Source organism: Pristiophorus japonicus, chromosome 7, assembly GCF_044704955.1.
Source record: "Pristiophorus japonicus isolate sPriJap1 chromosome 7, sPriJap1.hap1, whole genome shotgun sequence".
NCBI lineage: Eukaryota > Metazoa > Chordata > Chondrichthyes > Pristiophoridae > Pristiophorus > Pristiophorus japonicus.
Window position 1 is genome coordinate 42170435 of NC_091983.1, and position 18277 is coordinate 42188711.

The window sequence follows — 18277 nt, forward strand, 5'->3', positions numbered from 1 at the left end:
CAGCTCCTACGTTGGGCGCAGGATGAACCACTTCGCGAAGGTTACCGCCCCCGAACGAGGCGATACCGAATTTCGGCCACTGTAAGAGTTACCATATCCAACATACCTACACACACACGCAGGGCTCTAAATTGGTTAGCCCATGAAAACGGGTACAAGGATCGCGGTGTGCTATTAACATGCACCCATTGAGTGGAAAGCAAGCAACTTCATGCTGTCTGCTCATTATCATGATTTCTGCATGCAGCCAGCAGTACCATCGCTGTTTATTTGTTGCATGCACCCAAAATGCATCTAATTGGAGATTTCAAGCTGTATATTTTTTTTCCCTCAGTCAGCTTAAGAGGATTATAAAAATGCTTAACATAAAAATCACACAAAGAGTCCATTAAAAACAATGGCTTCATGCAGTTGTACAGCATAAATCATGCACGTTATTATCAAATAAGCAACAACACAAAGGAGCCTGACACTATGTTAAAACCTTAAGCTAACATCAGATGTATGAACATTGGGCATTCAGATTGTCTACATATTCAAATAAAATTTAAAAAATGCACCTAATTGGAGATTTCAAGCTGTACATTTTTTTTCCTCAGTCAGGTTAAGAGGATTATAAATAGTGCCATGCACTAAACAAGTGTGGAGCATGAGCAGGGGGCACAGTATTGTGAGTGCGTAGAACTACTTAAAGCTAGCCTACACCTCTTAAAGGGAGAGGAGCATTGTGGCTGGAATAGATGCTGGGAGTCATTCTACAAATGAAACTGACCTGGAAAAAAGTGAAGAATGGCTGACCATAGGAGGGAACCGGTACCCAGGTTTTCAAACACTGCACTGGAGGCCTTGGTGAAAGAGGTGGAAAGGAGGGGAGATGTCCTGTACCCTCGAGGGAGCAAGAGGCCCTTCAGACACACAATGAGAAGGCAGTGGGAACAGATAGACACGGAGGTAATACCAGAAGTATAGCCCCAAGGACCTAGCTGCAGTGCCGGAAGAATTTTAATGATCTCACATGAGCGTGTCAAGGTGCATCTTCAAATGACATATCTTACCAACTGCACCACTAACCTCAGCTACTGCTCAATTCACCACAGCCCCATCTCGATCAATCAGGACTCAATCTTACCATTCATAGCTGCACCTCATCCTCACACACTTAACACTGTTGCAAGCCTCACACCCACATCTCACAACTTGCACACACTGCCAGCTGTTCAAATCTTCTTCTTAGGCAGTCCCCTGGAGTCGTGAATGACTTGCTTCCACACTAATATGAGTTCTAAGGTGACTAATGAGTCCTATGCTGGATCTACAGTCCCTGCCACAGGTGGGGCAGGTGGTGAATGAAGGGATGTGTGGGTGTGGTGCTTGGTTTGACGTACACTCCTTCCGTTGTTTGTACTTGGCTTCCGCTTGCTCCCGACGAAGAAACTCGAAGTGTTTGGCGCCTGCACGAATGCATCTCCTCCACTTTGAAAGGTCTTGGGTCAGGGATTCCCAAGAGTTGGTGAGGATGTTACATTTTTTGAAGGAGGTTTTAAAGCATTTTCTCTGCCCTCCTGTGGCTCGCATGCCGTGATGGAGCTCGGAGCAGAGTGCTTGTTTCGGGAGTCTAGTATCAGGCATGTGGATAATGTGGCCCGTCCATCGGAGCTGATCGAGCGTGGTCAATGCCTTAATGCTGGGGATATTGGCCTTCGAGAGAACACTGATGTTGGTATGCCTGCCCTGCCAATGGATTTGCAGGATTTTGAGGATGCAGCATTGGTGGTTCTTCACCAGTGCTTTGAGGTGCTTACTGTACATAGTCCATGTCTCTGAAGCATATAGAAAGGTGGGAACTGCTTCTCTGTAGACCATGAGCTTGGTGCCGGGTTTGAGATCGTGGTCTTCAAGCACTTTTTTCCTCAGGCGAACAAAGGCTGCACTGGCACACTGAAGGCGGTGGGGGTGGGGTTTCATCATTGATGTCTGCTCTCACTGACAGAAAGCTTCCAAGGTATGGAAAGTGGTTCACGCTCCCCAAGGTCTCGTCATGGATCTTGATAATTAGGGCGCAGTACTGTGTGTCGAGGGAGGGTTGATAGAGAACCTTTGTCTTATGGATGTTTAATGTAAGGCCCAGTCTCGCGTACGCTTCAGTGAAGGAATCAACGATGCCATGTATTTAACCCTTTGCAAACTGTATCACATTACCACCAGAGGGCCTACCTGTTGGAATCCCAAGGGATCCCAGCATTCCTTGGGAGCACTGTATATAAGCAGGCCACCCACGAGGTACCTGCACTCTAGAGTCTTATTAAAGTATTAAAGGACCTAAGGTCACACTTGCTCATTGTTCACAGTATCAGTTTCATCCTTTATTATGAGCGCAACAATTGGCGACAAGGTAACGAACAACAGCGCGAAAATGCAAAGATGAGTTGGTATCCTGGAGAAGTTGTCAGAAGGGGACGATTGGGAGGCTTTTGTGGAGACACTTGACCAATACTTTGTGACCAACGAGCTGGAAGGGGGCGAGAACACTGCCAAATGAAGGACGACCCTCCTTACTGTCTGTGGGGCAACAACCTATGGCCTCATGAAGACTCTTCTAGCTCTGGTAAAACCAACAACTAAATCTTATGAAGAATTGTGTACGCTGGTCCGGGAGCATCTAAATCCTAAGTAAACCGTTTTGATGGCGACCTATCGGTTCTACACGTGTCAACGGTCGGAGGGCCAGGAAGTGGCGAGCTATGTCGCCGAACTAAGGCACCTCGCAGGACATTGCGAATTTGAGGGAGTCCTAGAACAAATGCTGAGAGACTTTTTTGTACTGGGCATTGGCCATGAGATAATCCTTCGTAAACTGTTGACTATAGAAACTCCGAATCTAAGCAAAGCCATAACGATAGCCCAGGCATTTATGTCCACCAGCGACAACACCAAACTGATTTTGCAGAGTAAAGAGGTTTCGGCCACTACTGTGCAAAAGGTAACGTCGTTTTCGAGCAGGAATATACATGGCAGAACGTACACACCGGCTGCTGCTGCACGACCTCAGATGACCCAGAGTCCGCCATCAATCTTTAATGCGAGGTAGTTAACACCTTGTTGACATTGTGGAGGTGATCATCGGGCCCATCAATGCCGCTTCAAGCACTATGCGTGCAAACCACCACGTTGCAGAGGAAGATCGATCCACTGTGGATCAGGCTGAATTGGACACTCGTACTGAGGAGGCAGAAGTGTACGGGGTACATACATTCACCCCGAAATGTCCACCAGTAATGTTGAAAGTTGAACTGAACGGAATTCCAGTATCGATGGAACTGGACACGGGTACAAGTCAGTCCATAATGAGCAAAAAGGCCTTCGACAGGTGTGGTGCAACAAGGCACACAGGCCCAAGCTCAGCCCCATTAACACCAACTAAGGACTTACACGAAGGAACTAATCCCTATAATTGGCAGTGCAGAAGTCAAAGTCTCCTATGATGGAGCAGTACACGAACCCCCGCTGTGGATTGTACCGGGGATGGTCCCACACTATTTGGCAGAAGCTGGCTGGGCAAAATCCGCTGGGTCTGGGATGACACCCGAGTGCTTTCATCTGTCGATGACGCCTCATGTGCCCAGGTTCTGAGCAGATTTCCATCGTTGTTTGAGCCAAGCATTGGAAGTTTCTCGAGGACGAAAGTGCAGATCCATTGGGTTCCCGGTATGTGACCCATCCACCACAAGGCACGGCCGGTACCATATATGATGCGTGAGAAATTGGAAATTGAGCTGGACAATCTGCAGCGCGAATGCATCATCGCGCCGGTGGAATTCAACGAGTGGATCAGTCTGATTGTCCCGGTACTAGTTTGTCCCGGTACTGATTGTCCCGGAGCTAGTTAGAGTGGGTGAGAGCTCAGATGAACAGGACCCCAAGAAAGAATGCAAAAGGCAGGAGGCAACAGAGCAGAGTAGCACTGGGGTAAGTGTAAACCACAAGATGATAGGAAGGGACAATATGTATGAATATAAAGGGGCTGCAGGAGGGGTCAAAACTAAAAATCATGGTTTAAAAACTAGTATTAAAACACTCGACCTAAACGCACACAGCATTCGAAATAAAGTAAATGAGTTGACGGCACAAATCATTACAAATGGGTATGATTTGGTGGCCATTACAGGAACGTGGTTGCAGGGTGGCCAAGACTGGGAATTAAACTTACAGGCGTATCTGACAATTCGGAAGGATAGACAAGAAGGGAAAGGAGGTGGGGTAGTTCTGTTAATAAAGAATGATATCAGGGCAGTTGTGAGAGATGATATTGGCTCTCATGAACAAAATGTTGAATCATTATGGGTGGAGATTAGAGATAGTAAGGGGAAAAAGTCACTGGTGGGCATAGTTTACAGGCCCCCAAATAATAACTTCACGGTGGGGCGGACAATAATCAAGGGAATAATAGAGGCATGTGAAAAAGGAACGGCAGTAATCATGGGGGATTTTAACCTACATATCGATTGGTCAAATCAAATCGTACGAGGTAGCCTGGAGGAGGAATTCATATAACGCATACAGGATTGTTTCTTAGAACAGTATGTTACAGAACCTACAAGGGAGCAAGCGATCTTGGATCTGGTCCTGTGTAATGAGACAGGAATAATAAACGATCTCCTAGTAAAAGATCCTCTCGGAATGAGTGATCACAGTATGGTTGAATTTGTAATACAGATTGAGGGTGAGGAAGTAGTGTCTCAAATGAGCGTACTATGCTTAAACAAAGGGGACTACAGTGGGATGAGGGCAGAGTTAGCTAAAGTAGACTGGGAACACAGACTAAATGGTGGCACAACTGAGGAACAGTGGAGGACTTTTAAGGAGCTCTTTCATAGTGCTCAACAAAAATATATCCCAGTGAAAAAGAAGGGCGGTAAGAGAAGGGATAACCAGCTGTGGATAACCAAGGAAATAAAGGAGAGTATCAAATTAAAAACCAATGCGTATAAGGTGGCCAAGGTTAGTGGGAAACTAGAAGATTGGGAACATTTTAAACGACAGCAAAGAATGACTAAGAAAGCAATAAAGAAAGGAAAGATAGATTACGAAAGTAAACTTGCGCAAAACATAAAAACAGATAATAAAAGCTTTTACCGATATATAAAATGGAAGAGAGCGACTAAACTAAATGTTGGTCCCTTAGAAGATGAGGAGGGGGATTTAATAATTGGAAATGTGGAAATGGGTGAGACCTTAAACAATTATTTTGCTTCGATCTTCACAGTGGAAGACACAAAAACCATGCCAAAAATTGCTGGTCACGGGAATGTGGGAAGGGAGGACCTTGAGACAATCACTATCACTAGGGAGGTAGTGCTGGACAGGCTAATAGGACTCAAGGTAGACAAGTCCCCTGGTCCTGATGAAATGCATCCTAGGGTATTAACAGATGGCAGAAGTTATAGCAGATGCATCCGTTATAATCTCTGGACTCTGGGGAGGTACCAGCGGATTGGAAAGCAGCTAATGTAACGCCTCTGTTTAAAAATGGAGGCAGACAAAAGGCAGGTAACTATAGGCCGGTTAGTTTAACATCTGTAGTGGGGAAAATGCTTGAAGTTATCATTAAGGAAGAAATAGCGGGACATCTAGATAGGAATAGTGCAATCAAGCAGACGCAACATGGATTCATGAAGGGGAAATCATGTTTAACTAATTTACTGGAATTCTTTGAGGATATAACGAGCATGGTGGATAGAGGTGTACCAATGGATGTGGTGTATTTAGATTTCTAAAAGGCATTCGATAAGGTGCCACACAAAAGGTTACTGCAGATGATAAAAGTACGCGGAGTCAGAGGAAATGTATTAGCATTGATCGAGAATTGGCTGGCTAACAGAAAGCAGAGAGTCGGGATAAATGGATCCTGTTTGGGTTGGAAATCGGTGGTTAGTGGGGTGCCACAGGAATCGGTGCTGGGACCACAATTGTTTACAATAGACATAGATGACCTGGAAGAGAGGACAGAGTGTCGTGTAACAAAATTTGCAGATGACACAAAGATTAGTGGGAAAGCGGGTTGTGTAGAGGACACAGAGAGGCTTGCAAAGAGATTTGGACAGGTTAAGCGAATGGGCTAAGGTTTGGCAGATGGAATACAATGTTGAAAAATGTGAGGTCATCCACCTTGGGAAAAAAAAACAGTAAAAGGGAATATTATTTGAATGGGGAGAAATTACAACATGCTGTGGTGCAGAGGGACCTGGGGGTCCTTGTGCATGAATCCCAAAAAGTTAGTTTGCAGGTGCAGCAGGTAATCAGGAAGGCGAATGGAATGTTGGCCTTCATTGCGAGAAGGATGGAGTACAAAAGCAGGGAGGTCCTGCTGCAACTGTACAGGGTATTGGTGAGGCCGCACCTGGAGTACTGCGTGCATTTTTGGTCACCTTACTTAAGGAAGGATATACTAGCCTTGGAGGGGGTACAGAGACAATTCACTAGGCTGATTCCGAAGATGAGGGGGTTACCTTATGATGATAGATTGAGTAGACTGGGTCTTTACTCGTTGGAGTTCAGAAGGATGAGGGGTGATCTTATAGAAACATTTAAAATAATGTAAGGGATAGACAAAATAGAGACAGAGAGGTTGTTTCCACTGGTCGGGGAGACTAGAACTAGGGGACACAGCCGCAAAATACGGGGGAGCCAATTTAAAACCGAGTTGAGAAGGAATTTCTTCTCCCAGAGGGTTGTGAATCTGTGGAATTCTCTGCCCAAGGAAGCAGTTGAGGCTAGCTCATTGAACGTATTCAAATCACAGATAGATAGATTTTTAACCAATAAGGGAATTAAGGGTTATGTGGAGCGGGCGGGTAAGTGGAGCTGAGTCCACGGCCAGATCAGCCATGATCTTGTTGAATGGCGGAGCAGGCTCGACGGGCTAGATGGTCTACTCCTGTTCCTAATTCTTATGTTCTTATGTTCTTTTGTACTTAAAGAGGACAGCACGGTCAGAATTTGTGGGGACTATAAAGTAACGATTAACCGTTTTTCGCTACAGGACCAGTACCTGCTACCCAAGGCAGACGACCTGGCTGGAGGGAATATATTCACCAAGTTGGACCTGACCTTAGCCTACATGATGCAGGAGCTGGAGGAGTCTTCGAAAGGCCTCAGCTGCATCAACACACACAAAGGTCTTTTCATCTATAATCGATGCCCGTTCGGGATTCGGTCGGCCGTGGCAATCTTGCAATGGAACATGGAGAGCCTGCTAAAATCGGTTGCTCGCACAGTGGTTTTCCAGGACGACATACTGGTTACAGGTCGGGACACCATTGAGCACTTGAAGAATCTGGAAGAGGTTCTTAGTCAGTTGGATCGCGTGGGACTCAGGTTGAAACGCTCGAAGTGTGTTTTCCTGGCGCCAGAGGTCGAGTTCTTGGGAAGAAGAATCACAGCAGATGGCATCAGACCCACCGACACCAAGACAGAGGCCATCAAGAACACGCCGAGACCACAGAATGTGACAGAGCTGCAGTCGTTCCTGGGACTCCTCAATTATTTTGATAATTTCCTACCTGGGATAAGCACCCTGCTAGAACCCCTACATGTGCTACTGCGCAAGGGAGACGACTTGGTATGGGGGAATTCACAAGAGGCTGTTTTTGAGAAAGCCAGAAATCTGTTGTGTTCAAACAAACTGCTTGTCTTGTATAACCCGTGTAAATGATTAGTGCTAGCTTGCGATGCGTCATCATACGGGGTCACGTGTGAGTTACAACAGGCTAACGAATCAGGGATTTTGCAACCGGTCGCTTATGCATCCAAGAGTTTGTCCAAGGCCGAAAGGGCCTACAGCATGATTGCAAAAGATGCTCTGGCATGCGCTTACGGGGTATAAAAAATGCACCAATACTTGTTTGGCCTCAAGTTTGAGCTTGAAACTGACCACATATCGCTATTCTCAGAGAGTAAAGGGATTAATACCAATGCCTATGCCCGCATCCAAAGATTGGTGCTCACGCTGTTGGCATACAACTATGTAATCTGCCACAGACTGGGCACTGATGCTCTCAGTCGGCTACCATTGCCCACCACCTGGGTGGAAATGGCACAGCCTGCGGACTTGCTCATGGTAATAGATGCATTCGAAAATAGATGCATGGCTCACCAGATCAGAACCTGGACCAGCCAGGATCCTTTGCCATCCTTGGAAAAGAACTGTGGCCTGCATAGGAGCTGGTCCAGCATCCCAGCGGAAATGCAGGAGGCGATTAAGCCGTTCCACAGGCACAAAGACGAAATGTCTTTGCAGGCGGACTGTCTGTTGTGGGGTAATCGCGTGGTCTTGCCCAAGAAAGGCAGAGATACATACATTTGTGAGCTGCACAGCACCCACCCAGGCATCGTAATGATGAAAGCCATAGCCAGATCCCATGTGTGGTGGCCCGGCATTGACTCAGATTTAGATACATGCATGCACCAGTGCAACACTTGCTCTCAGCTGAGCAATGCACCCAGAGAGGCACCACTAAGTTTGTGGTCGTGGCCCTCCAAACTGTGGTCGAGGATCCACGTGGACTATGCGGGCCCATTTCTAGGCAAAATGTTCTTGGTTGTCATGGATGCCTATTCAAAATGGATTGAATGTGCAATAATGTCTGTAAGCACGTCCATGGCCACCATCGAAAGCCTATGAGCCATGTTTGCCACGCACAGCCTGCCTGATGTCCTCGTCAGAGACAATGGGCTGTGTTTCACCAGTGCTGAATTCAAGGAATTCATGACCCACAATGGGATCAAGCACATCTGCCCTGTTCAAGCCCGCATCCAACGGCCAGGCAGAACGGGCAGTTCAGACCATCAAGCAAAGCTTGAAACATGTGTCGTAAAGCTCCCTTCAGATCTGACAGTCCCGAGTGCTGCTCAGCTACCGCACCAGACCTCACTTACTCACCGGGGTTCCCCCAGCTGAGCTGTTCACGAAAAGGGCGCTCAAAACAAGGCTCTCTCTTGTCCACCGTGATCTCCATGATTACGTGAAGGGCAAGGGGCATCAACAACGTATGTACCATGATCGTGCAAATTTGTCATGAGATATTGAGGTCAATGATTCTGTGTTTGTACTCAATTATGGACATGGTCGCAAATGGCTCGCTGGCACGGTCATAGCCAAAGAGGGGAGTAGGGTGTTTCAGGTCAAATTGGCCAATGGACTAACGTGCAGAAAACCTTTGGATCAAATTAAATTGTGGTTCACCAACAGCTACGAACAACCCAAAGAAGACACCACCAACTTTGACCCTTCAACACACACACACAAGTGGCAACCGACATCATATTTGACAACAAAGCCGAACTCACCATCCCCAGCAGCCTGGCAAGGCGAGCAGCCCAGTGAAGAACTAACCAACTCACCCACACCCTCATTTGTACCGAGACGATCGACAAGGGAACAAAAAGTCCCAGATCGTCTCACCCTGTAAATAAGTGTACTGTTAACTTTACGAGGGAGTGATGTCATGTATTTAACCCTTTGCAATCTCCATCACACCACCACCAGAGGGCCTATCTGTTGGAGTCCCAAGGGATCCTAGCATCCCTTGGGAGCACTGTATATAGTTAAAGAAAAGCCAAGGCAGCTAAACCACAGTGTGCAGCATCTAGGAGAGATGCATTCATGGGGAAAAAAATAATTTTAACCACCCACCTGCTCCCCCTCAGACATATCGCCCCAGCAGCTTCTCCGTGACGCCTGCTTTCTGTCGGAAGTAACACCAGGCGCTACGGCAGATGAAAGCCATCAAGTTCGCGAGCAGGGCGCGAAGGAGGCGTTGCACACTCATAGACGTCACCAAGTGGGTGGCGCTAGAGTGCGCAGTGCTAACTCTTAGCGCCGTTGGTAGACCTCCACTGAAGATCGCGGGAGGCGCTGCCAGCGTGGCTCTCAGTTGGTAAGAACTTAGCAGCCCGTTAACGTCCCTCTCGGGCGCGAAAGGTTGACGCTAAGCAACCGAATTTCTATACCAGTGTTCCTTATAATGATTCAGCACTAGTTCCCAGGCTGGTAATTGAAATGACAAAGCACTGAGTTGATTTTGGCTAATTATTCAGGTCCATAACTTGTTTTTAAGATGTTCCTGAGTATTGGCAGGAATAGCACCAATGGTCTGCTCTTGTACAATTATCTCATTTTAACAATCCCATTGTGTTTGCCACTTGTTCATGACATGCAAGTACATTTGAAATTTTCTGAAATATTGGCCTCGGTTTTCCTGAGGATGGTGCATCTACATTGTAGGTACCCTTGAATGGCACAAAAGAAAGAGGAAATTATGGAGTATGGCCACTGCATATTTTTCTGGGACATTTTTCTGCTGCTCCACCGTTATCCTCACCAAGAACAGTTATTAGGTCATTATCTTGACTCCGCCCCCATTGAAATCAATGGCGATCGTGATTTTCCTGCATTTAAGCTAGTGTTGGAGTGGATTTTTGGACATATACTTGACTAGTATACGAGACCAAACATTTGTTTTTATTTTCCCCTTTGATGAATTTTATAAGGGACAATACTGATGTATTGTGCTTTATATAAAAAAACAGTTAGACTTCAAGGTATGCTGGCCTTGAGTTATGGAGATAGGAAAGTGAGATAATGAACGACTGGAGAGATAAGTGGCGGTATGTTTGTCTATACCGGTGCCAAAAAGCCTGCACTTGTTTATAATGCTCTGTCACAATGCAGGCTGGTTTATATCAAGAGCTCAGCCTTGGATATGAAAAGCTTTGTAAACCTTGTAATGCGATGATTAGACTTAAGGAGTAGTGCTAAAGCATGTGATGTAAAGTGACGTAATTTATAGGATAAAAGAACCTCACTGGAGATACCAAATTGAGAAGTGGTTCAGAGACAGGGGTCTCTAACACTTCTCCAAAAGCTTTGTCTCTGATTTAATAAACCTCTCTTTATATATTATAGTCTCGGAAATATTTTTCCACAACAAAATGGTGTCATGAACAGGATGCTGTCCGATCAGACGTGATCACTTAAGACAGTATCTGGAATCTGGTGTTAGAGACTGAAAAGAGAGTTGTACGGGCATGACGGGATAGTGTATAAGATACGAGTAAGTAGATAGTGGGAAGAGGCTGACTAACCAGTTTGAGTTGTCCCTTTAGTAAATAAGGTCGGTGCGGAAGGGAACTGATCACTCCAACCTAGAGCCAAAAACTCCGGTGGTAAGGAAACACGCTAGCTTTGTTGCGAAGACAAAGGGTCTCCACTGAGTAGTCATGGCAGTGAGTATTACAGAAACAAAGAGAAACGTCCGAGACTGGCGAACATGGAAGGTAAGGAAGGGAATGTAAAATGCGGGCTGCCCGGGTCATTAATTAATTCCTATCATTAATTGTAACTTGTGTAATTACGTAATGCCATAAAAAAGCTGATAGTGACTATCTTAAGTGACATATGGATCCAGACATAAGTTTTGTTGAATGAAGAGAGACTTTTGTGAGTGTCTATTTTGAATGAAGAGAGACTTTTGTGAGTGTCTGTTTTGAATGAAGAGAGTACTTGAGTGATTTTGACTGCAGAATGAATGAAAGCCTGTTGGGAAGGTGTGGAGTTGCCTGCCTGTTTTAGCTCCACCCACTTTTTCCAAACAGAGTGAATTTTTTTTAACCCTTCGTAGTGTTGTCCTGTATGTGGGAAGTTTAAGAAATTGTGAACCTTATGGTATTACATTTTAAGTTAGAAACGAAGGTGTGGATATATTCAGATGATAAGTTACGGAGCTAGGAAATGCACAAAAGATAGGTTTGTTGAGTAAAAGATAAAAAATACATGGTCCCGGTAGTAAAAAAAACAGAATTTATTTGACACGCTCACTTACTTGTCGAAAGAAAACATGCAATTGGGTTGAAAGACATAAATTTAGTCTCGGAATGAGATAAAGAATGCCTTTTAAAACGCTCCCATTTTCCTTTGTGTAAAACCTTGACACGAAAGCTTCTAGCTCAGAAAAAAAAAGAGTTTTAAATTTAGAAATACCTTCAGGGATCAGGTCAAACTCCTGGGCGAGTGGTGAGCTATCTGTGAAGGTGTAAAAGGGACTTTTGAAAAAGGCTAAAACAGTAAGCTTTAGCAGTTTAGAAAAGAAAAAGATAAAGCAGGAAAAGGTCTCTGCCATGGGAACAGGAGGAGGGCAGAAAAGGGGGACTTGCCATAATTGTGGAAAACCGGGCCATTTTGCCAGGGAATGCAAAGGGAAAGGCAGTGAAAAGCAATGTACGTATTGTGGTAAGAAAGGGCACCTGGAAGCGACATGCTATGGTAAAAATGGTTATCCTAATAAGGCAAGGACCCTGTCAGAACAGGAATACCAGAAGTGGCAGGCGTACAAAGCCACCCTGTGATGTCCGGCGGCCCCTGTACAAAGTAAAAAGGAGGGAAGGATATATGTGTCTGCACTAGTAGGGGGCCGACAGTGTGAGATGCTAGTGGACACGGGAGCCTCAATATCCATTACCAATATGCCCCTTCCCGTCACCGACAAGAAGGCTCTGATAAACGGAATAGATGGACGGCCCACACTGGCCTACCTGAGCACCACCCAATTGGTGGAAATTGATAACTTATATATACCCATGAGATTTTACGTATGCAAGAATCGTGAGGGAACAATATTGGGGAATGATGTAATGAGGGAATTTAAGGCCCTGATTGATTGCGGCAAGGGGAGACTGACATGGCCAAAGGCGGATGGCAGTAAGGGAGATTTAGGACAGATAGCCCACCATGTGGAAAGTATAGGTGTAGCTCCAGCCACAAAAACTGACTGGCTTATCGGGACTGGAGGGTATGGAGGCATATGTACCTCTGTGCCCGGGGTCTGGGCACAGACAAAATTGGATACTGGAAAGGCGAAGATGGATCCTATTAAAGTCCCTGGACCACCTCATAAACCACACAGACAATACCCTATAAGACCTGAAGCTAGAACAGCGGTTGTAGAAATAGTAAAAGGGCTAGTGGAAAAGGGTATCTTAAAAGAAACAGTTAGCACCACTAACTCCCCAACATGGCTGGTAGGGAAATCCCAGGTCCTGTACCTAGGGTACTGCCTCTCAAAGGGGCTGAAAGAAATGCCCTCGGATAGGAAAAAGGCTGTCAAGGACATGCCTAGACCAGTAACGGTAAGGGGAGTGAGGAAGGTACTGGGCCTCTTTAATTACAGCCGGAACTTTATCCCTGATTTTGCAAAAATTGCTGAGACAATACAAAGATTAGTGAAAAGGGGGAAACCGGCCCTAGACCTCATAGAGTGGGGCCCTGAACAAGGACAGGCGTATAGTAAACTCAAGTCAGAACTAGTCTCCGCACCTGGATTGGGACTGCCTGACATGGGTAAGGATTTCCACATCCACTGTAACAATGAAGGTGGGTTCTATATGGCCGTGGTCACCCAAGATCACGGGGATAAAAGGAGACCTATAGCCTATTACTCCACCACCGAAAGCCCGGTGGTGACTGGGTTATCCAGATGTATAGCCGCGCTAGATTGCGCAGCTTGGGCGGTAAAAACTAAGCGAGCCTGTGGTGATGACTGGAAACATCATTCTCCACACTAAACACACATTGGTAGAAATGTTAAACACAGGAAAACTGAGAACCGTATCTAATATGAGACGGGCAAAGTGGGAAGCAGTCCTCTTAACACCCAACAAAGCGGTAACCATAATTAGGGATGTAGGAAACAACCCCGCAGAAGGTATGATGGGTGAAGGGGAACCCCACTTTTGCGAAGAGGTATGTGAGGATATGGAAGAGGATAGAATAAAAGACGCCCCCCTTCAAACCGCAGAACAAACCGTGTTTGTGGACGGCTCACGAAAATACGTAGAGGGACTAGCTCGTACCGGATGGGCCGTAGTTAACCAGGATCTAGAGACAGTTGAATCAGGGCGAATTAATGGGGTGTCATCAGCTCAAGTGGCAGAACTGGTAGCCCTCACCCGGGCACTGGAATTATCGGAAAATATGATTGTTAATATCTATACGGACAGTAGATATACATTCGGGGTAGTACACGATTATATGACAGCATGGGGGAGAAGGGGTTTTATCACAACTAGCGGACATCCCATAAAGCATCAGCTGAGAATAGAAGCTCTTTTAGCAGCCAGTAATAAACCAAAACAGGTAGCGGTTATTAAAATTAAAGCCCACAGGAGGGAGCCGGACCGAACCAGTCCAGATTGGCTGAGTCACCAGGGGAATAAAGCTGCAGCCGTAGCTGCACAGAAGGCATTAGAACAGGAAGAGTGTGAGGAAGCCTCAGTCAGTGCTGCTGGGGCCCGAGCCCAACAGATAAGTATTGAGAAACTACACCAGGACACTTCTGAGGAGGAAATAGGTATGTGGACAAAGCAGGGCGCAACGCAAGGGAAGGATAACGTTTGGAGACGAAACAACAAGGTAATGGCGCCTGAATGCATACAGAATACCTTATTGGAGCTGCACCATGGCCTGTCTCATTCAGGACGAGAGGCCATGACCGGGAGTCTTGGGAGAGATTGGTGGTGGAAAGGGATGGGGAGAGATATCGGCAAATATTGCCATCGATGCGTTACGTGCGCACAATATAATCCAGGCAGGCCCATTAAAATTAAAATGGGATACCAGCCCCGTCCACGGGGGCCATGGGAACACGTACAAATTGATTTCACAGGTCCTTTGCCCCCATCCCATGGAAAAAGATATTGCCGAGTGATTATAGATCAATTTACCCGGTGGGTGGAAGCTTTCCCCATACGTGATTGCACTGCCTCAACGGTGGCAAGGATATTCCGACCCACTTCACCGGGAAAATTGTAAAAACAATATGCCAGCTGATGGGCATAAAACAAAAATTCCACATCCCCTACCACCCGCAGAGTTCTGGGATGGTAGAGCGCATGAATCATATCCTTAAGAACGCCCTGGCAAAGACCATGAAAACGTCAGGAAAAACGTGGACAGAAGTATTACCCATTATATTGATGAAGTTAAGAGCCACGACAAACCGGACATCCGGATTAACCCCTTATGAACTAATGACAGGAAGGGCGATGCAATTACCAGAGAACATCATAACAGGGGGGGGGCCGATGTAGGCCCATTAAAAGACAAAATAAAACGGTATGTTTTGGAACTAAGTACTCAATTAAAAGGGATGCGTAAATTAGTTAGGGACATCAGGAAGAAAGAGACGCGGAAGCAGAGCTTACAAAGCTCCCTGAAGTCCTGTTGGCGAGAAGTCGCGTTATGGTAAGGGTCCTCCCGGGAAAACCGGGGTTTGCCCCAAAAATGGACAGGACCGTATGAGGTTATAATCAGCAGAGACACTTGTGCCTGCATCGATGTTAAAGGGAATGGACAATGGAAGCATCGGACCCAGCTTAAGGTTTTTGAACCAGCCATTTAGCACACGTATTAGTTATTGTTGTCTATTTACAGATTGACAGCGAGAGATTCTTCAAGCAAGCCATACGGCCATTTTGCCTTTGACTATTTGTTAATTATAGAGTAATAAGATGAAACTATATATTGCGATCGGTGCGATTATCATAGTTCGTGTTAGGTCCGGCCTGCTAGCAAGACCGAAACGAGAGTTACATGTGAATACCTTTTTGTACATGTCTTATGTTTATGCGCAAAATGAGAACTTTTCTAGTTGCTGGGTATGTTCGCACATCCCCATACATAGCAAAGGAGGCATCCCTTTGAGGTCAATCTCTCTTAACATTTCGGAAGTAGCGGAGTGGGTAATGCGACAAAACGGTACAGGGGAAGTAAATGATATTTGGAACCAGAATGGGGATAAAGAAACGTGGAGATCGGGGGGTTACCTTTTGGATGCATTGACGGATGGTACCAGCCGGAATACAATAGGTCGGTACGACTCCCGTTCCTGGTTTTGACCAACACCTTAGGAGTTGGAAGGCCCACCGCTGACATTTGTTTCACTAGAAACCTCACCAGTAAGAAAACAGGTTTTGTAGCAGGATATAGCAATTGTACGCAATACTTTAACCTCACCAGGTGGAACATAACAGCCAGCGAAACAACAAACCAGGGTTTTTTTGAAATGGAGGGTTTGAAGAATCAGACAAGTAGCCAGGACTGGGACCCTAAGATTAGGTGGCGACGGGGGCTGAGAGAGAGATTGGGATCGAATCTAACAGCATACAATGGCACTTATTTGTGTCCGGGCATAAGGCCCACCCCTGGTTGCCTCAGGACTGGAGGGGGGTCCTGTTATTTGGGATATGTGGTCCCCTTTTGTCAGACGGGTACGTACTTTAGCAGAAATACAGACACCAGGTCGACTAAGACGAGATCTTACTCCGGTAGAGAGACTATTTGGGGTCATGATGCTCCCATTCGGGATAGGATGCACCATGGATGAATTACATAACCTAGAGAGGGTACTGGAACAGATAGTTAACGACACTGCTGAAGCAATGGAGGGCATAACGGCTGAAATGGTAGCCATACGCACAATGGTACTCCAGAACCGAATGGCCCTAGATTATATACTAGCACAAAGTGGGGGCACATGTGCCTTAATTGGAGCTGAATGTTGCACTTACATTCCCGATAATTCAGAAAATATAACCAACCTCGCTGATCACATAAGAAGGGAGGTAAAGAAGTTATTCACGACAGCAGGAGGATCTGGCTGGTTTGACTGGCTGTTAGGGGAATCCTGGGGGTCCTATCTTATGCATGGAGTAATTATTCTGGTTGTAATAATAATTACTTGCTGCCTGATTATCGGGTGTTTTAATATCTGCTGTAAAGTTATGATGGCTCGACTGATGCCAGTAGCCAGTGTAATCGCCGAAGAAGAATCACACCTGATGGAAATACCTGAAGACACCAAGGGTGAAGAAACAGACGACGATGACACAGACCACTATCTTTGAAGGGTAACCTAGAGCTACAGGCAAGGTGGACATACGGAACATCAGGGAAGTAACATACCCCAAAGGACGAATATATGACATCATGCTACTATCATTGTGGTCATCTGGATTTCGTGAACATCCTCCAGGACCAAAAGAGGGAATATTGTTGGAGCGGATTTTTGGACATATACTTGACTAGTATACGGGACCAAACATTTGTTTTATTTTCCCCTTTGATGAATTTTGTAAGGGACAATACTGATGCATTATGCTTTATATAAAAAAACACAGTTAGACTTCAAGGTATGCTGGCCTTGAGTTATGGAGATAGGAAAGTGAGATAATGAATGACTGGAGAGATAAGTGGTGGTATGTTTGTCTATACCGGTGCCAAAAAGCCTGCACTTGTTTATAATGCTCTGTCACAATGCAGGCTGGTTTATATCAAGAGCTCAGCCTTGGATATGAAAAACTTTGTAAACCTTGTAATGCGATGATTAGACTTAAGGACTAGTGCTAAAGCATGTGATGTAAAGTGACGTAATTTGTAGGATAAAAGAACCTCACTGGAGATACCAAATTGAGAAGTGGTTCAGAGACAGGGGTCTCTAACACTTCTCCCATAGCTTTGTCTCCGATTTAATAAACCTCTCTTTATATATTATACAGTCTTGGAAGTATTTTTCCACAACACTAGTTTTCATGCTGCTATCATTTAAACAACAACAACTTGTACTTATTTAGCATCTTTGTCGTAAAATGTACCAAGGCATTCCACAGGAGTGTAATAAGACAAAAATAAATCAATTTGACACATAAGAAGAAATTAGGGCAGGTGACCAAAAGCTTGGTCAAAGACGTAGGTTTTAAGGAGCGTCTTAAAGGAAGAAAGAGAGGAAAAGAGGTAGAGAGGTTTAGGGAGGGAGTTCCAGAGCTTAGGGTCCAGGCAGCTGAAGGCACGGCTACCGATGGTTGAGTGATTATAATTACGGATGCTCAAGAGGGAAGAATTTGAGGAGCGCAGATATCAAACTTAAAAATAATGGTCTAGTTGGCCTGGCAGTGGTGCGATTTATTGCTCCAAGATGAATTTTAAACTTCCAGTTGTTAAAAATGTACTACTGTTGCAAAGGTTAAACAATTAGGATCCTTGAGCATCCACTTCCTGCATCTGGAGCCCATCAATTCATGAAATCTTTTCCAGAATTTAAATGACCCTCTTCTCTTTTCCCACAGTGTTCGACTTCACGAAAGCCACTAACACAACAAACAGATCTTTTCGAAACACTCTAATTTGCTTATTAATTATTATTTGTTTTAAACTCCAATTAGAGAACCA

At 45.4% G+C, this 18277-nt stretch overlaps 1 protein-coding gene across 4 annotated transcripts in view; it reads left to right on the forward strand.

Annotated features, from left to right (window-relative positions):
- LOC139267111 (protein NYNRIN-like) overlaps nucleotides 1–17535 on the forward strand; it is a 53045-nt gene extending 35510 nt beyond the window's left edge. For all 4 annotated transcript variants that reach the window (XM_070884918.1, XM_070884919.1, XM_070884920.1 and 1 more), the window contains one exon: nucleotides 11164–17535. In XM_070884918.1, coding sequence (XP_070741019.1) covers nucleotides 13589–14863 — 1275 coding nt within the window. In that variant the 5' untranslated portion in view covers nucleotides 11164–13588 and the 3' untranslated portion in view covers nucleotides 14864–17535. The remainder of the gene's footprint in view (nucleotides 1–11163) is intronic.
- Nucleotides 17536–18277: the final 742 nt, after the last annotated feature.